Below are 23,342 nucleotides of genomic sequence, written 5' to 3' on the forward strand. Positions count from 1 at the left end.
GGCATCCCATGCATAGACTGTTCCTGAAAGCTGGAGGCAGCTAGCAGGCAGAGAATGTCCCTGCAAATGAGGAACTTAACAACCCACAATTTGCTGCCAAATGCCACCATGAAGTGTAAACTAGGTCATACTGAGAAAATATGCCAAACATTTCCAGGGTTAAAATACTTGGATACTATTCCTTAAAGCAAAAAAGACAAAGAGGTCGCATAAGACATATTTCAATTACAAACAATTATTTTAATACAATCCAAATTCACTTACTAAAAAAACTAGAGATCCATCCAATCCGAGCATCTGGAAACAAGAGATAATATTGGTTAAGGACTGCAAAATAACATGCCTCCACAGAAGGTTCAAACAAAACAAGATGAGGACAACAGTTGCAGATAAAGCAACAAAGCATGCAGATAAAAACAACCAAGGAATGTTTAGAGCAGTTGTCAGTGTTTCAGTTGTTTTTACTGTTTTCCCACACAGGGTTCAACTGTTTAAGCCTCAAGCAACCGCTACTTCCTGCCATTTTAACAATACACCAGATAGGATGCTAATGGGCAGCCTTTAAACAATTTAAATAAATAAACAGGATTCAGAAAGCACAAGCTGAGTTCTCTCAGGCAGAGCAGGCTTGCCTGCCTTCTCCCGCTGCTCCTCTCCCACAGCTGTTCTTGACAGCCAGGGTGAACAGCACAAGAGCATGAGATCAGACACAGAGGCTCTGGCACATGGGAAGATTGGGCGGAATTCAGGGGAGAACATCTCACTTTAGCACAAGTGCCACAAGGCACCTTTGGATCCAAACCATATCCTTCTTTCCACAGAATTACATATCACACTCCATTAATAATCCTTTCCAGTCCTGAAAAGAGAGTGAAGGCCATTGTCCAGAAGCAGCTGTATACTCAGAAACATCTAGACTAAATTTTCTAGATGTGGACAATGCCACACCAAAGGTGATGGTTCAGCAAAATTCATCCATTAACACAGAAACATAGAAACAGAGTAAGTCAGAAGGGGTCTTCTGGGTCATCTAGTCTGACCCCTGGCTCCAGCCAGCTCCACTCATGATATGCCCACCATGTGCATGTCTAGCCTATCTTTGAACGCCCTCACCGACGGGGCCTCAACCACCTCATGTGGAAGCCCATTCCACACCTCAGGGGTCCTAACCATCAGGAAGTGCTTCCTGGCATCAAAACTGAATGATCCCCCCCTCGCTCAGAGAAAAGAATCTCCCAACAAGCCGCCAGCTTGCTCTCCACATATTGTGGAGAACTTCAAGGACTTATTAGAAATTATAAGGGTTAGTGGGATGCTGGGGGTGTTCTAAAGTTGCTCATTGCTTTCTCCTTTTCTGGCATGGCCCCGGCAACAGGGTCTGGCAACAGCCAGAAGTTCCTATCCCTTTAAGCAAGTCTTCTTCCTCCTGGTACCCAGGCAGCGCGGTCAAGATCAGGCAGGCTCTCTTCGCCAGACTTGACAGTGGGAGTGATAAGACAGGATGAACAGACAAATCGGTTTCCCTAATGCCAAACAAGCTTCATCCTTTGAGATCCACCAGCGTGATGCATGCTGCCATCCGAGCATCTCCATGCAGCCACCAAATGCTTAGCAGTTTGTTGGCCGAGCCTCCAGATAGACAGCAAATTTCAGGAGGAGGTTTTTTAAAAAATTAAGGACCAAATTACTTCTATGTTTTCTGTAATACAAGAGTAAATGCTCTTTAAATAAAAGTAGCAACAGAATACACATTTCTGTGTAAACAAACAAGGTGGAAGCAGGTAAAGAGACTGGGTCTGAATTAGTTGAAGGTCAGGGGTAGGTTTTATAGGTACTCAGCAACATTTTTATGAACACAGATTTAAAATGAAATCATCATTCATCGGAAAAACACCTCTTTTCAAAACAATGCAGGCAACCCTGCCCGTGATTTTTCTACATTCTCCAGAGTTGCAATACGCTTTGAGGAAAATTTATTAAGTGGTAATGAAAGAATACAGTTGCCTAGTTACCCAAGATAAATTTATTCTGGCAAAGCAATAACATCACTGAAACCTCAATGTTTCCTCCTTTTGTAAGTTTCTACTTCTTAAGCCTATGGAGGAGGGGATACTTTTGAAAGGCTCCACAATGTGCATTTAGATTTCCATTCTTCAAACACAATCACCAAATATCACTCTGTTAACATCGCTGCAGTACTCAGGTATGGAAGACAGCATGTTGAAATTTGCCACGGGTCTCCTGCCCAAGACTTTCCCTTTGCTACGGTGGAAGGGGAATAAAGCAAAGAGTATGAAAAGCCAAGCACTGCCTTTTCTGTACACCTTCATTTTTCCCTTTCCCTTTGACAGATTTCATGGGTGCTTGATCAGCCCTATTGAAAATCCCATTTTAAAGGAAGCCCAAGCTTCGAGAGCTGTCAGAATGTTGTGTTCCCATGAATGGGCAGACTCACACTTCTCCGGCTTCCCAAACACCTACTGGTGAAAAGGGTGGTAGATACTGAGGACAGACAGGTTCAACCAAGAAAACTAAAGGATCTTGCCAAGAAGGGGGTGATCTACTTGCCATCTCCTTTTGCAAGTAAAGATCCCTCACAGCTTAGCTTTCCTTTTGCAGGCTTGCTTAATCAACTGCAGGCTTGCTTAATCAACCTCCATGGCTGTACCTCCCGTGCTTTTGACAGCAGGCACCAGGACACTAAACGAAGAGGCCTTTTCATTTCAGCCACCCGAAAGAGCACAGCTGCACATTTGCAAATAACCGAAAGAAACTGCAGAGCATTGATGGAGTAGCGGTGGCCCAGGTAAGCTCAGCAGGAATGGCAAAAGGTTTTCTGCCGTCTTCCCTGTACACAAGATGGGGCTGGCTGCTTGGGTTTGTAAAACACAAGAACACATCGTGGGTACAACAGCCCCTAGAACAAGCCATGGATTGTCAGGCTGCCTTGTTACCAACAAACAGTGCCCCTGAAGTATGCAGTCTGGGTTTCTACAACCCACTTAGTTACCCATTATAGGATGCATAGCATGCAATCCCAATTTTCAGGTCTGAATAGGGTAATATCACATCAGACTCTTTAGCCAACATTTCCATATACAGAGCATGAGAGCCGTATACAGACTTGAAGCACAAAACAGTGTTACAGAGGTGGCTAAACAAAGAGTTACATAAAAATGCAGTAAGTAACAGAGGGATGACTTTTTAAGTAGGAAAAGCTGCTTCGGGGGAATGTAATAGATATCAAGGAAACTGCAAGAGAGAAAAGGGTACCTGAACCTGCTCTAGATTTCTCCCTTTTCACACTGTGCATTTGTCCTTACAAATACCTTATTTCCACCAATCCCAATCTCCTACTCCCCAGAGGGCTTTTTCCTACTGAAAAGAGGGGATTGGGCTACCATTTTAAGCGTTCTTGATGTAACATGTAGTTTAGCTAACATGAAAAGAAGGCTGAAACAATCATCTATGACATCAGAGTACAGAAGACCATCCTCAACTGCTTGGTCTGCAAGAGTAAGAGAAAAAACAATGACCCCTGAAATATACGGGCTTTACTTACCCTCTCCCAGGTAAGCTCTTCTGCTGCTCGATCCCATTCCAAAGCATTCCAGTTCATGTCATCTAAGTAAATAATTACATTATAATTTACAAAATTGTGAGATGCAAATCTCTAAGAGAATACCAACAGTACACAGGTATCTTGTAGCCATTTTAAGATGCCCAGTTGTTCTAGAAATAAAAACTCATGGCTTCACTGTTCAGACAGACAGATACCAGGAACACTGCTTGTCCTAGAAAAAAGGTTACATTTAACCAACCACTCTGAAAGCATGAAGCTTCTTTCTTCCTACTACATTACTCTTATTAGAGTCCATTTCTTTCATTGTACGTTTGCATAAACCTTTAAGCCACCTAAAGCTTTGGTTTTACTGACAAGCGTCAAATTTAATATTGCTTATGAAAGTGAGCTGCTTCCATGAAGTAAGGCGTAAAATCAGAGAGTCCAAAATACAAACCTAGTGTTCTAGAATATGACATGAATATAGTCATTAAAAAGTAACTAATTACCCTGTGCGCCATTGTTTGCATCTGCTGCATCTTCTACCACGACATCTTCTTCATCTTCATTGTCTTCCTCTTCCTCATCTGCCTGTTCTTCCTGGATTTCTGGATTTTCACCTACAACTGCATTCTCAGCAGGCTGGTCCACAGGCTGGTCAAGTGCAGCATTTTCAGCTCCACCATTTCCTGCACCTTGAACCTGCACAGAGAAACAGCCAACACAGCTGAATTAAAGCGTTCTGTTATATTTTGGTGTCTACAACATTATAAATTATCAGTGACGCCTTTCAGCTAGTATAGTCCTTTTGAATATTAAGGAAATGTCTTCTCTTCTTATTACAGGTTACACAAAAACATACAAATAGTTTAACACATACAAGAATAACAGTTCTCACAAGGATCAATGCGCATGAAAATCATGTGAAATATTTTATACAATTAACATGGCTTTAGGGCTCTACCGTGCCTCAAATTATGGCATCCTTCTTATCCATCTCCACTTTGCCTGCATGGATGCCAAGAATCCAGAAGAGAAAAGAGAGGATCTTACAACATGAATTCTCTCAGAGGAAGATTCTTCTGACAACGCACTGGGAAATTTCACATGTCATGGTAACCTACACTGTGAATAAGCTGCAACCTAAGCTGAAAAGAGTTTGCTTCCATTTTAGATTAAGTGTAGCTTCCTTTGATGACCAAACACTAAATATTGGTTAATCCAAACAATGATTACTTGAAATAAGACAGTTTTATGAACCATGTTTTGAAGGTGGCTTGTTTTATCAAACCTTAATTAAGATCAACCTCAATTTTTTCTAGGTTTGGATGTCAGAACAAGATGTAATTAATCTAAAATGGAAAGAAAAGCTGCCACAGACTCCTCACAGCTGCACTGCATGGAAGGAAACATGTGATGAAACTTACTCCTATAACATTAAACTAAGAGTAGAGAGATCTCGGATGATCTGCAATATTTTAGCAGGATTACTGACAGCAACCGTTAGCAACAACAAAATCTCTCCCATCTTGCTCTGAATTATATCACTGCAATCAAGAAGTTTGGGATAACCAGGACTGGATTTATATATTCAAGAGTTCTGTTCAATTCCAGTAAACAAAGGGAATTCCTGTGCTGAATTTTTTTTCACTCTAAGATTTGGTTCGCACATAACAATCCCAAGTATGGCTTCAGTGAGGGTTGCTGTTGAATAGTGGGTTATGAATTGTTTGTTCCACATTATGGTTTAACTTTAAGTGTAGACAACCCAGAGTTCACAATTCAACAACAAATCATGGCTTCTCTTCTTGGGTTGTTATGCTGAGTAACAGTGGGTGGATCTGCATGATCACAGAAGGACTATTATCATTATTTTGATGTATTTATTTTATAAACTGCTCAAAAGCCAAGTTATGTGGTTAACAACAGAAAACAATAAGATATAGTATAAAATAAAAACCACAATAAAACAGTAGAAAACTCAATACAAAATCTGGAACAGTTTAAAACCATTCAAACAATTAAAACATATTTGATAAACTATCCTAGCTAAGAGGAAAAAATGCTGTCATAAATGTCCCCCACATGCCGTTAAAAGCCTTGGCATAGAAGATGGTTTTAACCTGGCACCAAAACGATTGCAGCATTGCTGCCATACGGGCCCCAGTCAATGGGCCGCCAGTAAGAAGGCCCTTTCCCTTGTTGCCGACAATCCAGTCACCTTTGGAAGGGTACTCTGAGGAAGGCCTCAGTACTGAGCACAGGGTCCAGACAGACTGACGTCGGAAGAGGCATGCCGACAGGAGCTGCAGTCACAAGCTGTGTAAGTTAAAACTGGTATACTGACAGCCAATGAAAAGAGACTAGAACCATTATTCTAACTCCAGACCTTCTGGCCCCAGTTATACTCTGGCTGCAACATTTTACACAAGCTGCAGCTTCTGAACCGATTTCAAGGGCAGACCCACGTAGACTACATTGCAGTAATCTAACCTGGAGATTACCAGAGCATGGATTACTGAAGCCAGGATTTCTCTATCCAGATAGCTGGGCTACCAACCAAAGCCTATAGAAGGTACTACATGCCACCAAGGTCATCTGGGCCTCAGGTGACAAGGATTGCTGAAGAAGGGTCTCCAAACTATGAGTGTACTCCATGCAACCTCCATCCAGTAAGTAGTACTGAGACAGGAACTCAGTCTTGTCTGGATGGAGCTTCAGTTTGTTAGCACTCATCTAGCCCATTGTCACAGCCAGGGACTGATTTAGCACATCCGCAGCCTCACTTGATAGCAATGAAAAGGAAAAGCAGAGCAGTGCATCATTAGCATAACAATAGCAACACATTCCAAAACTCTGGATGATCCCACTCAGCAGTTTCATGTAGACGCTGAATAGCATGGCGAACAAAACCAATCTCTACAGAATTCCACACTGATTAATCCACAGGACTGAGCAATATTCGCCAAGCATCACATTATGGAACTGGCCGTCCAAGCAGGAGCAGAACCAGCGCAATGCAGTACCCTCCACTCCCAGTTCAGACATCTCAGAAGGGGATCATGGTCAATGGCATCAGTAGCCACCGAGAAATCCAGGAGTATCAGCAGGATTACGCTCCCTGTCTCTCTGTGAACATAGGTCATCATGCAGGGTAACCATAGTGGCTTATTTTCCCTCCTTGCACATGCTGATCATGAGCCACTTAACCTGCACAAGCCACGGGTGTCAGGGTGATCTGTAAACCACCCACCCACTCTTCCCAGGTTTGGATGCCACGACAACCCATTCCCAGTCAGGGTAATTGGGCAGCTGACAACTGGCATGCACAGCAAGGGAAAATAAGCTGCCATGGCAAAACTTGACAATGACTGGGCCAAAGCCTCCCAGTGAACTTTGTGGTCAAGTGAGGACTACAATTTGGCTCCCAGAGGTCCCAGTCCAAACCCCAACCACTACACTGTACTGGCTCTCTGAATGAAACCACACGAGACACTTGATAATGGAAACCAGCAAAAAAGTAGCTGATTCAAATGGACAACCTCTGGTCAAACTCAAACCACGTCCATGATGTTTTTGCCAGAAGAATGCCTCCTGAAATAGCCTATATATATATATATCAATCAAACAAGTTTTACTGACAGTTCCAGATGTTTGGAGCATATGGGGGGGGGTCAAGAGAAAAACCTGATGTGCAACACAGCAAGAATCCAAGCTGAACATCACAAATGATAAACTGAAGGATGTATTACCTCATTCTGTTGCCCAATGCCATTAATAGCTTGCTGCTGATTTTGTTCCAGCCACTGTGGTGCTCCTCCATGGACAATTTGTTCACGTAACCATACAAGGCTGATGAATGCACACAGTGTGCATGTCACCACAAAACAACCTTGCAAACAGTCTGCCAGTAAATTCTCTCTGTTTAAGGAGACAATCCACAGATTATTTACAACAGTGATCAGAAATGCAGCCTTAGGTAAAGCCCACAAGGAGGCCAATCTCCTTTGTCCTCTTCATATAGAAAATCGCACTGAAGCCGTTGGCCATTTCAGGGTAAATCTGTTCATCTATTGCGCTCATTACAAGATGCTCTCCTGGTGCATAAACCTAATTGTTATCACGTTCCCCTGCTGTGTCTTCATTCACCCATCCAGTGCTATTAATTGGACCTTTATCACATTGATGCACCAGTTGAAATAAAGAAAGGTGAACCATTCTAATTCTAAAAATTATTGGAATCTCTTGGAGGTTCTGAGTTTAAAGAAAAGGTGCACTGAGCAAAGTATTTAAGGTCTGTGAGTCACCAGAGGAATTAAAAATGATAATCAGACCACTAATACCTTCCCTGTGTATTTGTATGCCTGTACCGTAAACAGTAATCTCTAATAACATTTCATGGTTTTACAATAATTTTCATATTACGTCTTATTTTATTTTTAGATTATGAGTATTGGGATCTGAGCCCCATATGCTACTTATATGAAATTAAAAACTGATAGTCCGCTTTCTGCCACGGACTCTCAAAGTGGCTTACAACCACTGGAACATAAAAAAATAATTAAAACACAATTAAGAATAGATGAATGTACAGAATTATATGTTTTACAAGCACAAGAGATAAAGGTTACATAATGGGTTCAAATAGGATGGAACTGAATAGCTCTGTTTGCCAAGAGCAGAACATTTCTTCTGCACTGCCACTGGGCTGGAATTCTACATACATCTATTTCACTGTTAACAAGACAAATAATATACCAAGCAGATATTCAAAATTCCTAGACTTCTCTAGAAGCAAGCACCACTTAACTCCATTTAAATCAATCAGATGCATTTCCAATCAATATGTTTAGCATAAACATAAAATATTTCAAAGGACTGATAATACAAATACTTTGTGAACACCCCAAACCAGAAAAGGGCAGGCTGGTTCCCTGCAATTCGTTTGGGTGGGCAGCTGTGCATTCACACATATGGGCTTTATCCCCACACACAGCCTGCCTTCAGCAAGTTTAATTGGAGAGGAATGTTTGGCAGGGAGGTCCCCCAACATCACAAAACACATGTTGTGTGCAGATTACCACCTAGTCCCAGTTTCCTGAGATCATCCACTGTGGCCTCAGAAGGGGGAGGAAACTCGTTTCACACTGCCATTGATGCGCCACCAAACACTTGGCATGGAGAGTAGCATTGACATCGCCACCATGGTGGGTGGGCTGCATGAATGCAAGGCTGATCGCTGGAAAGACCGCAGTTACAGGCAGGCAACCCGTCTTTCTTCATGGTCCATGCGCATCACACACGTGCATCCATTCTGTCCATGAAAGGAGGAGCACAGCCCCAGAGAGTTCGGTCCCGTGCCAGCTTGGCTGCAAAAGGCACTGCACAGCAAGGTCTCTGCAGGCACAAAAAGATCCCACTGGGAGCGCTCCAGTGAGAGAAGATGAGTCATAGAATATTGGGTGTAGCTGCCACGATGCTTGCGACGCCACTGGCTTGTTGTCTTTGGCAGCAACAGTACTGCAATAAACTCGATTTGCTATGCAACGGACAATGTGAACACCTTCCAGACAAGACAGGTGAACCTGGATAACCTTGTTCCACCTTGCTTGTTCAAGTACGCAACCACAGAGGTGTTGCCTGTGACAATCTGGATCTGCCGTCCCAACAATTTGGTACCAAAGCTCCCAAACACATTCTATACCGCAAGGATCTCTGGCACTCCAATGAGCCAGTCTGTTGCACCTGCACAAGGTAATGACCTGTTGACATCATCAGGCCTAGAAGCCTGTGAAAGAAGTGGTCTGATGGCCTTTGTATAGCCTCTTTGCTATGCTAAGTATTGTCTGCACTTGATTGCAAGGGAGGTGCACTTCACCAGAACTTACTGATGCATTATTCATACAGTGGCACCTCGGTTCACAAACACTTCTGTTTGCGAACAATTAAGACAGTTCGGCAAAACTCTGCATCGGGTGACAAACGCTTCCCCACAGCACTTCCCGTGGCTTTCTTGATATATCCTATCTAGGAGGGAGAGGGGGAGCGGGAGCAGGAGGCTGGAGAAGTGGATGCAGGGCAGCTCCCCCAGCCGGAAGAGGGCCGCGAGGAGGGAGGTAATGGCTGCTTTCCGTGGGCCGAGGCGAGGGGAGGCGAGGGACGGGGCTGTGGCCAGCCGAGCGGGACGCCTCCCACCTCTCCCTGCCGCAGGGGGAAGAAGCATGGCGGCTGCTTGACGACAGCAGTGGCTTGCCCTGAGAAGGCCGTGGCGGAGGCACGGGAGCCGTGGCCCCACTCCTGCTCCACCTCGACCCGGCTGCTCCAGGGCTCAGCGAGGCGGCCACGGCTTGGCCCGCAACTCCAGCTCATATTTTTGTGGTTAAAACAAACGGATTAACCTTATTACACTGAACGTTATAGGGAAATTTGATTCGGTTCGTGACCAATACAGTTCACGACCAGAATCGTGGAACGAATTAAGTTCGTGAACCGAGGTACCATTGCACATGTAGTTATAGGTCACCTATAACTGCCAAGGACTTCCAGTACCACACAGGTATACTGAATGCTTGTTGTGGGAATGGGCTCAGTTTCAAGGTGGATGCATTTCAAGGTAGCCATGCATTTCATGAAAACTTGCAGCGCCACAATTAACCCCAAAGGTCAGAACCCTTCTCTTGTATGAATCATGCCCCAGACTCAACCTGCAGAAATTCTGGCTGTCATGATGTATGTATCACAGTGTGGAAATATGAGTCCTTGCAGTCTATATATGCAAACCAATTGCCATTGTATAAATGTGGCAGAATTGATTGTCGTGCAATCAAAACAACAACAGAGGAGAACCTCATCTAATAATGTTTGTAAAGAAGAAGAGAAGGTCTTCACAAGGCAAGCAAAATTATGGTTGAAGAGAGACTGAGGGAACAAGCAAGAACCTGCTAAGGACATGAGCACTGGATGCTGAGGCAGGGTCCCCACCAAAAATTCTTTGGCTACAGAAGCCTCCCAAAGTGATGGTCCAGGCACTTGGACAGCCCATATGTGTGATGCATGGAGTCCACAAAAGAAAAAGCTTCGTGGGGACTTTAATTACCCAATAATTTAGTCTGAAGCACTGTTCCCTAGTTATTTTGTGCGACCATTAAGAACTTCACTTCACGTATAAAACAAGCACACTGGACTATAATCAGGAATATAGATCTGGTTTTCTACTGTAAAGGAAAGTGTGACAGTAGTCAATGTATAAGAAAGACAACGAGCAACTCAGAAGTAGGGTATTAAAAAATCAGAAAGCCAGTACTTACGTTGACAGCATATCTAATGGCAGAGTCAGTAATGAGCTCACAGAGCCAGTAAACAAGCACTTGTAGATACGGCCTAAAAGAAAAGGACAACAGTAATATCAGCAATTTCTGCCAGTTAGAGTTCCAAAGGGGTATTTTCTTGCTTTCCAAGGATTATTTTAAGCAGGATTACCAAATACTACTACTATCATCATCGCCATCATCGTCATAAATTTTAGTTCTATTTCTCCCAATAGCTGAACCTCTCTGGGTGATATACGACAGCTGTCAAAATACAATAACGTGCAATACTATAATATAAACACATAAATATAAAATGATATGTACATTATTCTTCGATGCGAAAAGCACCCGGAAAGATGGTGGATTTCAAAGTGAAGAGTGAGGGATGTTCCAACAATCCAATCCTCATCTCCAAAACCTGGCCAAATTTACACCTGCGTTGTGTCCAAAAGACAGTTTTAGCATTACAGGAAAACTGCAGCAGGTGCTCCAAACTTCATCATATCAGGTTATTAAACACCAAATAAAGTATCAGTGAGAATTTGCTTTGGTGTGCAATGTCAGAGGGGTGGGAACAGACTGAATCAATTACCAAACCCATTTTTATTATCAACAAAAATGTCTTAGACGTTCCCTGTATACAGGCAAATAAAGAATGACAACAGTCTACAGCAGAAGAACATGATACAGGATTAAAGGCATGAATAAGCCAGGTAATAACTTTCACCAGCACTTTACCACTTAAAGTCTAATGGCAGCAGCAGCCAAAACGAAGAGCAGAAGAAACCGCACTCGTGCCATTTATTAAGCTCATTTGGGAACATACACAAAAATGGCTGCCTCCCTCTCACAGCAGCCCTCCTCCTCCTCCCTCTGACACTATCTACGACTCAACACGGCCAGAACAGGAGAAAAGCAAGCTTGCCAGGAACTCCTGCTGCGAAGAGAGTCCTTCCATGGATAGCCTAACCGTTCCGCCACAAGCACTAGTGCTGCTGCTTCCGATACCCGAGGCTCGCTCTTGGGGAACGAGGCACCCGCGTGTGAGCGGTGCTTGTTCTGCAGCGAGCACGCTCATCTTCTGGCAATCACCGCCTAAGAGACCATCAACACTAAGATGCTCTCACAGCTTTATGTACAGAAGAGGAGATACTTACATGCTGTAAGAGGTACAACTCCCAGCCACGCGAAGGCCACAAGTGTATAGTGAAACCAGTATCGTATTGCTGTGCCAATACTTGTAACCAGTCCAGCAAAGATGTCTTGGATTGGAAGCCGGGAAGGCATATCTGGGGAATAAACTACAAAAAGGAACACGCTGTGCAAATGAAAGGAAAATGAATTGCGGCACTGCACAGCTTGCACAAATACCAACTTTGGCGAGTGATGTAAGGAATCACTCTGGTGTTTGAAATTAGTGCTCAATCACGACAAAAACCTGCCTTATACGGATCCCGTTCATACATAACGGCAGCAATCTTGAGCTACTTAATCCCACATTTGCCATAGCTTATTTTCCAATAAGGAAATAATTCAGTCTTTGGAATAGGCAACCTCTGATTAAAGTTCATTTCATTATGTATGAACCAGGACACTATAGGTTAATCCCCAGTTAACCAATAATTAGCCATAGTGCCCGGGTTTGCACATTAATGTGCAATGCATATTCAAAATGGAATTGCACACAGTCAGTGAATCATGTGTTAATTAACAATTAATTAATATTAAGATATTAGGAGGGTGAGTACTCAGAGGAGGGCTTTCTCTGCGGTGGCGCCCAACTTATGGAATGCGCTCCCCAGAGAGGTCCACCTGGCGCTGTCATTATTTGTTTTTCGGCACCAGGCCAAGACCTTTTTATTTAAATGTTATTTTAATTGTAGGTTTTATTTATTGATTTTAAAATTTTTTGCCAGGATGTCTCCAGTATTTTATGTATTTGTACAGACTGTATTTATTTATGGATTGGAAGCCGCCCCGAGGCTTATGCGAATGGGGTGGCATGTAAGTTTTCCAAACAAACAAACAAACAAACAAACAAATAAAATAACTGATACTTCTCTATCTCTCTCCTGCCTTTTTTCCTTTTAAGGAACTCAAGGTAGCTTACGTAATTCTCCTACTCCTCCTCTCAATCTTACCCTCACAACATTCCTATGAGGTAGGGTGGAGTGTGACTGGCCCAAGGTCACCCAGGTAGATCCATGGCTGAATGGGGACTAGAATTCAGATCTCGCATTCCAGTCCTGCACTCTTAACCACTACCCCACACCAGCATTCCTGTCATGTACCAGTACAAAATCCAGGACAGCAAATTAACTTTCCATGCAAAATTCAACTTTTTATTTTCTTCCTGTCTTTTCAGTTTGTTTGTTTGTTTGTTTGTTTGTTTATTTAGAAAGCTTCTATGCTGCCCTATTCGCCGAAGCCTTGGGGCGGCTCACAACAAAAGTTGTGTTTACATTATTTTCCCAGTATTTCTGATCACTTCTATGGGAAACATTCTAGCTTCTCTAAGATTCTCTAACCAGCTTCTCATCCTTTAAGGCATGGGCCCTCAAACTACAGCCCGTGGGCCATATCCGGCCCACCATGCCCATTTATCTGGCCTGCCTGACAGTTTCTGGACTTGCATGCCCACACCTTCCTTGCCCCGTACGCACCCGCCATTACCCGCCTTGCTGAATGCGTGTGGAGGCAGTGGCTTAGTTGCGCGGAGATCGTTTTGGACTCGCCTGGAGAAAATGATCTCCGAGCGAGCAAACTGCTGCCTCGCGTGCCCGCCCCCCCGCCGCCCTGCCTCCCCTCCCCTCCTGCATGCGCGCCTCTGCCTTGCGTGGCCTTGCCGTGCACACCCGCGCACTGGCACCTCCCGCCCCTGCCCCCTCTCTGGCCCGCGCGCACCGCCTTACCGGCCTGACCCCGTTGAAAAAGTTTGAGGACCTCTGCTCTAAGGTTTCCTACTGTAACGAACTAGAGGTAGTATGCGAAGATCAGATTTGAATTGTTTTACACTCCAAAATTATGTTGTCTGCCTCATCTCCACCAAGGCGATATTCAGTTCCAGGGATCCACTAACACGGTTAAAAAGAGCAACACTGCACAGGAGTGTACTTCATACTAATAGTTTAAATATATTGCAGCACCTGAGCAATTTCATTTTCTGGAAGTAAGCATGGCCTTAGCAACCCTGGAAAGCCAGCTAAAGTCTGTCTGTACTCCAAAAAACAAACACCACTTCATGTAAACATAATAAATTGTTGCCATTTACTTACTTGGTGTGAAAGCGAATCTGTGTTTACATAATTCACAATATTCTTTTCTGCTGTGCTTGAGCCACTGAACTAAGCTGCAATAAAAATGTAGGGCAATAATGCATCATTTCCAAACATACAAGATTTTTGAGTACCATAAATCAAGTAAATACAGCAAAATGTACTTTCAAAAAGGAAAACATTGGTTCTTAAAATATTTAAGGAGAGAAAAATATAAGTAATATTCTCTCCTACTGGAAACATGTCTGAAGAACATATGCCTGTAGATCATGGTCACTGACCTCCAGAAACCATGGGCCCGACTGTAATCTATTCGTGGAAAAAATGCCAACTAGGGCAGAAGGGAACAGCACACAAATGTGAAGGGCACCATCCAAAGGGCAAAACATGCATCCCACATGCATTTGTAGTGCATCCCTGCCCCACACATCCTAGGAATCCTATCCTCAAAATGTAAAAATGAGAAGCCATTCCATAAAATGCAAGGAATGAATGCCACAAGGGGATACTTGGCATGTATACAGGCCTTTTTGAATTGTGGCTAAGATAAACTTATAGTAATCATAATACAAGAAGCAAGCATTAAAAATTATTGCACAAATGTAAGCTTAAAAAGCATTATGTCATCCGTATTTAATAACTATACGGGCTTAAGAATTTGTGGCTATATTTATTTGGTAATTTTACAGGCTTAAGAATTTCTCTGCCATCTTGGTTAATCCCATTAACTACAATGGAATTAAGCGAGCACAAGCAGTTTTCACTGTTCCTTCTCCACATCTAGTATCTTTCTTGATATTTACATGGATGCTTACATGAAACCTGATTAAAATATTCAAATTCTCTATCACCATTTTTTCTTGTTTTCTTTACCTACTAAAATCTGGAGCATAGCTCAATAAAAGGAGTCAATGGGAGAGAAGATAAGGAACCCGTTTCGGTGCACAGTCGCTAAAATGTTCGTAAGACTGCTGAGTCACATGTGCCAGTTTCAGGTTAGGCTTGAATATATTTTGGAGGTGAAAGCAGCTTACCATTCTTGATGAATGAATTTAATACTGCCAGTGCATACACATGGATGATAGAGGGGCTTCTCGGGAGTTCCTTCAGACCGACATACCCTGCATATATCTGTTGAACACAAACAAGCGGAGTTAACAGAATTATCATTATGAAATATTTTAAGCCTCCTGATGTATCAAACGTGGTAAATTATAGAACCAAGAGCCAAAGCAAGATCACCAGAAGCAATTATCCTTTAAATCTTCCGATTGTGGGTTGCTCATTCTAAAATCACAGATATTGCTGAAAGACTATATTTAAAGCAGGAGCACTAAAAATGATTTCTGGCATATGTCCCTGAATAGGCAATTGCTGGCGCATCCTTTAGATACAGGATGATATGATACTGCATAAAGGAAAATCAACAGAAAGTTCCACACCTGACTCTTTTATTGATGATGTTAAATGAGAAATTTTACATTCCATGTTTTTCCTGTAATCAGAAAACTATTGCCAATAATTAATAATGCATGGGACTTCAGATCAACCATATACTAATACAGGAAGAATATTTAAATATTCCCAGCCAACAGCCTTTTAAAGGGCAAAAACTGCAATGCATGTACATTAACCTCCCCTCTTCATTCATTTATTCATTTCATTTCCATACCACCCAATAGCCAAAAGGCTTTCTGGATGGGTCACAAAGTTAAAAAGAACATATAAGAAAAAGCAAAACACTACCTAATAATCGAACAACAGAACAATAACCTCAAATAAAATGATGACAATAAGCCCACAGCAACCACAATCAAATCAGTCCAGAGGTACAGCAGCAATACTTTATAAAACTTGACTATTAAAATAAAATGCAGTATAAAAGTTAACTATTAAAGTATTGGGCAAATACAAAAGTTTTACCCAGCTCCAAAAAGAATAAAGGGTAGGCACCAGGAGCAGTTCTTTGGGAAGCTGGTCCCACAGTTGGGATGCCACCACCAAAAAGGCTCTTCTCCAGGTAGCCAAACTCTTTTCTTTGTTTAGAAGGGGACTCCCTAAGAAGGACCTCAGAAGATTATCTTAGGGCCTGGGTAGGTACATATGGGACGAGGCATTCCTTCAGATAACCTGGCCACAAACTGTTTCCAAAGGCAGCCCCATGTAGAATGAGTTACAATAGTCCAGATGAGAGGTTACCAGCACATGGATCACTGTCGCTAGGCTCTGTCTGTCCAGATCGTTGCTCCATGCCACTGAGTCAACTTGTGACTCAGGTGACAGTCCTGGATGCAGGAGCACCCCCAAACTACAAGCCTTGTCCTTTAGAGGTAGCTGAACCCCCTCCAGAACAGTTGAGTATCACCCAACTGGACGGACAACCCAGCCACCAACATCATCTCATCCAGTCCACTACCATGGATCAACTCCCTCCACTGGAATGAATCAGAGCACAGCATGTTTCGAAGACATATATACGTCTTTGAATCAAGACGATTCCAAGCTGTTTTGATTACTGTAAAATAACATCCAAAGTGGAGAGTTAAGTACTTTCTCCATGGCAAGATGTGCAGGTACCAAACCATAGAGTGACCAGAAAAAGTGTGAGTACTTCTGCTCCCGTGGAATTTTCTATTATGTCATAAGCCTTACTAAGGATTAATCTACAGTGGCAGTGCTAATCTTTGCAGCCTCAACAACTGATTTTAAAACACTGATCTAAAGACCAAGGTGTACAGGAGGGAAGGACTGCAAAGGAGGCTCAAACAAAACTCTCAGAGAGCAGCCATCTTGTAGCCCACAAAATCCAACCTAAACCTTCTTCTGCAGTAAGTTCTACCCATTCCATGCAACATATTAAAGTTGGTCATGAAGGTAGCAGCTGAAGGCTAGTTCTAGGAAGTACTGGCAACAGCAACCAGCTTTCAAAGTTTGAGGTATGATCTAGAAAGAGCAATGCTTTAGACTAGTATCAACCCGGTTTCTATACATGAACCAATAACCAACACCCCAAGGAACACCATGCTGCTGGTCTTGGTTCAGTCAGTGTCCAGAGGAAAGACTACCTGGAAACTGCATGACCACCATCTTGATTTTGATAGTGGAAGAAAGATAGGCTATAAATGTATTAAATAAATAAAACAAAAATGTCAAGTTAATTCTTTATAATGGAGAATGACACCAGTGCAGCCAGGAGTCCTTATGATGAAGCTTTCTGAAAATATTCTTAGGTGCCTCTATTTTCATGAAGTAACGTGCATGCATGAAGGGGTACTGCAAGGACTATGACGAAAGAGGCCCATATAAGCCACCTTGGGTTCCTCACAAGAAAGGTGGCATATAAGCCAAATGTAAGATTTAACAACAACAAGTCAATATGAAAAATTACCATTTAGGATTTTTGCTGGTTTGTCAGAGTAAGATTGGAATTTTATTTTGGAAAGTTTTAAATGATGCCAGGAAGTATCAACACTTAGCATGCTTGCGGGGTTCACTCGACAAGAGGACCCATAATGTTATTGTGTCGTCCAAACCAAGCTGCTTTCTACAGGGTGACTTATTTTTCAGCTTCAAGGCACCCTTCCAACCTTGGCTTGTTCGAGAGGTTGCTTCATCCCTTATGGGTTCTCATGTCATTCAAAGCGGGGAGAGCAATTTTGTCATGAACTGTGGGGATCTGCCCGCATGCCACTCAGCAGCATCAGCAAAAACTCCTGCCTCTCTTTGTAATGCCACCCTTGACGCTGTCACGGACAGCCACTTCATCAATGCTTAGCCGGCACTTTGGAGCAACTCAATTTGCAACCTCAGAAAACCCAAATGTGTGTGCAACAAAGGGGTTACGTCTTCTCTCTGCAGAGAAACACTAACAGTTCTCCAAATGTTCAGGCAACACCAAATGTTTCTGAAAGATGCTTAAGCTTGGGAATAATACTGCTGAATAAACTACTGCACTCTATTAATCCATGGGCAAAATAAAGGAGCAACTCAAGTGAAGCAGGGCTCTCTTCTTGTGAAGAATTTTGAAACAGACAGCAGTAATGTCTCACTGACAAATGTACTGCTCACCAGAACAGAAAGGCTGTGGTTCTGGAAGCATGGTCATGCCTGTGAGATGCCAAGTATCTCCTGATGGATGAGCCCTCTCAGACAACAACAACAGAGTTTAACCTAGTTTCCCAGAAAATAAGGGTTAATTTGTAGCATTGCATTTTTAGGCTATGTTTTCACATCACGGTAACCTGATTTAGCATCACACAGACCAATCACAGCTAATGTCTGGTGTGTACACTCTTGCTCTTTTCCTCCAGCATGGTCACAAGGAAAATTATAAAATAAATTGTGCATTGACACAGATTAGAATGGGTGGCACTGAAAAGACTTGGCTGCTGGGCAGTATGGAAAGACGAGGGAGGAGGAAGGCTCAAAAGGAAGGCTCAAAAGGTAAGAAGTCTTTACTACCATCCTAGTAGCTATAAGAAGTCTTCAACAAGTGAACTTTCAGTTGTGACATGGATACTCTACAGGACTTGGTGCAGTGCAACTGAACTGTAAAACAATGTTTTCTTTGTATTGCAGCTCTATGACAAATAGTGCTGACAAGAATAACTTTACCTTCAGGAAAAGGATTAGCTGGCAAGTAATTGAGACACCTGTCACTTTCAAGGGGAAAAAGGCTCAGAATTTGATAATGTTTGAAACAGCAAATAGCTGCACTAACAAAAGAGACCTATTTGCTCAAGCCGCAGCCGTCCAGGATCTTCCTGATCCTCCTAACAGGATCCCTGCTTACCAGCTTCCCCATCCCACACCTTCTCCCACTGGAAAGGAGACATGGGTAGGCAAAGCTTGTCATTCCTGGCAGCCAAGCTTGGCTATCACCGCCATCCTGCTGCCACCAAGGACCAGCTTCGCCTGTCCCAAATCCTCTCCGCAGTGGCGCAGGGTGGAGGAAGCCACTGACCCCACTTCCATCAAGGGGACCCATCATCCATTGCCTCTCATAAAGGCCCTGGTACCCTCCAGGCCAGGGGCAGAGCTAAGCAAGGAGGCAGGGCTTGAGGAAGGCGGTGGATCAGACTCATGAAGGAACCTACATATCCACAGGCCGAATGGGCCTCCTCTGAGGGCTGAAGGTTGCCTTCCCCCAATTTAAACAACTGCAATTTAAAAGGCTAACTGTAAATCAGATTTAAATCACATTTCTTATATGCAGTTCATGTATTCCCAAATTAATGATGTATGCAAGGTGGTTAATATAATCAAATCATTAAAATGTTAATTTAAAATATACTGGAACATATATTTTGTATAATATTTCTATAAAATAAACAAAGCCTTACAATTGGCAGGAGTCACAATTGTCTTTTTTTTTAACAGCAAATTTTGAGAATAAATAGGAATACATGAAGCTGCATGGTAAGCAAAACTGCTTCTCTTTTCCCCCGTACAGCACTTTCTGCCTCAGTCTTCTTCTTCCGCAGTGCTGCGCCATGCGCTGGCCGCACCGCAATCCCATTTCAGCAAAGGCAGATGTTTCTTGGGCTGGCGCGGGTTCCATTCTGATAGGAAAAAGAGCATGCGAGCAGTCTGGCCTTTGTGTGCACATTTTCCAGAAGAACATGCTACCAGCAGAGGCTTACAAACTGTGGCAAAAGCCCAAGTCTGTGGCCTCAGCAGGCTAAAAGTAAGGCCTGGCCTATGCATGGCCCACAGACTGCATGTTGTCCAGATAGTATACCTCAGTAACGCAAGAACTGAGGAAATGAGAGCGCTCCAGGACATGAACTGCATGAAAACAAGGAGTGGGAGCAATGGACGATAACTAGCTGCAGGCCCTTGAGCATCCCCTGAAACCCGAAATGGCATCACAGTGCTTGTGATGCACCTGCACCAAGCTCATAACGTGATTTGGACACCATCCAGTGAGATTTGGCTAAGAAGCAGTGAAGAATTATAATAAATCTGTAAACCCACAAGAGAATCATATTTAAAATGACAACACATGTACTTCCTTACAATGCACATAGTTAAATTATGGAACCTGCTACCGCAAGATGTGGTAACACAGCCACTGAATCAGACACCTTAATCAGACATAAAAGGGGATTAGACCAATTTAAGGGGGATAAAGCTCTCGGGATGGATATTCTACCTCTGGAAGCAGCGTGTCTCTGAAGACAGTTGTATGATGCTGGACACTCAACTACATAGGCCTTTGAGCAATCAAGCAGGGCTCCCTTACTGCCTTCATGTTTGACCTCAAGATATTTCTCAATGCTCCTTTTTATCATACAATGCAAACTTCAACTAGGTCAATGAGTCAATTCCTGTGTAGTGCTAATCACGGTTTAAGATTGCTACCACAAGTCTTGTGCTTCCCTCTCCCCTCCCCCACAGAGGCCAAAAGAATATATGGGAAGCATCTAGTTCAGCTAACCATGGTCAGTTGTTACATCCAAACCATGAACAGTGATCAGGGTTAACTATGGATCCTTGAAACAAGACATTGTTTGAAGGTTATTTGTTTTAACATGTCATAGTTTTTATGCTCACCAAGTTTATTCCACTTTAAACATAACAGAAGCAAATACTCCTGATGTTCTCTTTGCAGCCACACTAGAGAATGGGGAGCGGGGGCGGGGGGGTAGCACCCTACTCTAGTCTTTAGTCAGATGAAAGACTGAGATGTGTGATTGGGAAGAACACAGCATTGTGGCTTCAGGGAATATCTTGTGAAATAGTTAAATTCAAATTAGGCACAATTTAGATTAACATTAAATGTGAAAAACTGGGGATTCCCACACAATATATGCTAGGAGTTGCGAAAGCAATGTTTGGGGAACAGTCAGTATTGCCCACTCACTAGATCAGCCACAGGCAAACTGATGCTTTCCAGATATTTTGGACTGCAACTCCAATCAATCTCTACCAACATGGCCAATGGTCAGGAATCATGAAAGCTGTAGTTCAAACTATCTGGAGGACATCAGGTTGCATAAACACTGCTCTAGATACTTCAAGAGGTGAAATGTTAGAATGAGGGCAGCAGGTTGTTTAAAATTTAACAAGCCAGGGTGCCGGGGTTGCACGTCATGATGGCAAAGGGGAACAGGGCTTTCCTGAACTGTCTAACAAAGCACAAGCGGACAAGCAGCCAGCACCCTCATTCATACCGACAGAGTGCCTACTGTCATTTGATCACGTGAACTCGGTCAATGTATTAATATATTTATTTAAAATGTATGTATCCCAGTTTTACAAGAAGCAAAAATACTAACGTCATCCCTTACTCCTTGTGTGTAATATCTTAAATTTAGATGACAAAACTGAGGGCATGAACTGTGATGCTTTTCATTGCAATGCAAAATAGGGCTCCACAAACTCCACAGAGAGCTACTCTAGGACAAAGCAATGATCCCACAGTATTATCTTCTAGAAACAATGCACAAGGTATCCTACCTGCTACATGGAACACTGGAGTACAGACTATCATTTATCAACATTTCAGAACGTGTTAGCTGGGAAAGTTAGTAGAGTCAATGGATAAGAGGAACTAGTGACCAAAAAGAAACTATTTATGGTGAGCCCATCTCTACTCATGTGCATTCCAAGCTCCCTGAATTATGCATGCTTTACCCAGAGGGCAAAAAACAAGACAGGTAAGTAGCACATGTCTCACCACTCATATCCGTATTTCTTCTGCATCATCAGGAGAGGGAGAGAAAAGCCGTGTTCTTTCTGACCTCTTATTTCTAATTATTATTTATTTCACTGCCATACTGCCCAGTAGCCAAAGCTTATGAAGTCAAGGAAGAAAATCTAATATTGTATTTGTGTGTGCTAGTCATGAGAGTCCAAAGGGAGAACTGGACTGGCACTTGGATTTGGCCAAATCCCATTTCATAAGCTGAGAACCCTAATCCTTCAACTACTAATTGCTCCAACCAAAACTATCAGAAAGAGTGGAAGCAGCCGCTGCCACCTTTCATCATAAAATAAATAAATGCTCAGGTGAGAGCCGTACCACTCCAAACACCATCAAGACGGTCGATGGGAGAGGATGCAGCAGCCACTCCATTGCACTTAAAGCCAGCTCCATGACCTGCTCTGAATTGCTGTGTGCTAAGCTTGGTAATTAAGAATCTAGAACCCAAGTGTGCTTTTCCCCCTCCTCCCTTCCGGTCCCTTTTCCTTTTGCATTATGCCTTTCAGAATGTAAGCCTGCAAACAGGACTGTCTTCAAAAGTTGCTCTGGAGGCCTCTTTAGCTGAAGAGTGGGATTAAAAAGCCATTAAATAAATAATTTCAATTACAGATCCATTGGACGGTGAGTGCCAACATTATATGTCACATACATAAGAAAACTAGTATCTCAGAGAATGCCTTTGTACAACATGTTATCAAACTGAACAACAACAACAACAACTTATCAGGTTAAAATATATATATATTTGCATTCAGCTTCCACGTTAGGCTTAAAGTAGCTTCCATCCAGTCTCTGCTTCCAGCACTCGTACTATCTCCACATGGCATCAGAAAGATGAATACTTTTTCAGGTGCCTCCCTATGCTCCCGGCACAATAGGTATGCTTAGTCTTTAAAGCCTCGAGGACTTTCTGCTGCTTTCGAAACTCGTGCCAACAGCTCCTGGAGAACAACCTAATACAACCCCCCCCACCCCTTCCCCAGACAGGTCCAAAAACCAGGAAGGCGTCCTGAAATCCCGGGCTCCAGCTGCAGCGGCCTCTCCTGTAGCTTCGCTCACCTCTCCGAAAGGTTACGTAAGAGACACGCCAAGCAGGGGGTGCAGCTCGCTCCTCCGGGCCGCCCCTATCGCAACAGCCGCAGCCGGTCCAGCGCCGCCGGGAGGACTTCCCCCCACCTGCCAAGGGGCAACCTCTCCCGCACCAGGCACCGTGCCTTCGAGCCCAACGAGGCAACCCCCGCCCGTGTTTCGGGCTCGCACGCCTCACCGGCAGCCAGCACCTCGCGCCCCTTCTCCAGCAACCACAGCGCAACCCGAAATAACCCAGCCCTCTCCGCTGACCTCGCCGCGCCACGGAGCGAGGGAAGCCCCGTCTCAGGTGAACGAGCGTTCCCACGGCTCGCGCCGACACCACGCCGCCCTGGCCACCCTCGCGGCCCCCCTCCGGGTCCCCGCAACGCCTGAGCCCGCGGGGCGGGGCGGCCACG

The 23,342-nt window shown here is 43.5% G+C and overlaps 1 protein-coding gene across 2 annotated transcripts in view; it reads right to left on the reverse strand.

Annotated features, from left to right (window-relative positions):
• MARCHF6 (membrane associated ring-CH-type finger 6) overlaps window positions 1–23,342 on the reverse strand; it is a 50,481-nt gene that overhangs the window by 26,876 nt on the left and 263 nt on the right. Inside the window, exons 2-9 of one of the 2 annotated variants that reach the window (XM_044442871.1) lie at window positions 15,182–15,278; window positions 14,148–14,221; window positions 12,030–12,173; window positions 10,870–10,942; window positions 7,315–7,483; window positions 4,072–4,264; window positions 3,563–3,624; window positions 265–297 (exon numbers count right to left, since the gene is read on the reverse strand). In XM_044442871.1, coding sequence (XP_044298806.1) covers window positions 265–297; window positions 3,563–3,624; window positions 4,072–4,264; window positions 7,315–7,483; window positions 10,870–10,942; window positions 12,030–12,173; window positions 14,148–14,221; window positions 15,182–15,278 — 845 coding nt within the window. Of the gene's footprint in view, window positions 1–264; window positions 298–3,562; window positions 3,625–4,071; window positions 4,265–7,314; window positions 7,484–10,869; window positions 10,943–12,029; window positions 12,174–14,147; window positions 14,222–15,181; window positions 15,279–23,342 lie in introns of those variants that run through there. The other variant, XM_044442872.1, reaches the window with a different exon arrangement.

Source organism: Varanus komodoensis, unplaced genomic scaffold, assembly GCF_004798865.1.
Source record: "Varanus komodoensis strain SLA01 unplaced genomic scaffold, ASM479886v1 scaffold40, whole genome shotgun sequence".
Classification (NCBI taxonomy): Eukaryota; Metazoa; Chordata; class Lepidosauria; order Squamata; family Varanidae; genus Varanus; species Varanus komodoensis.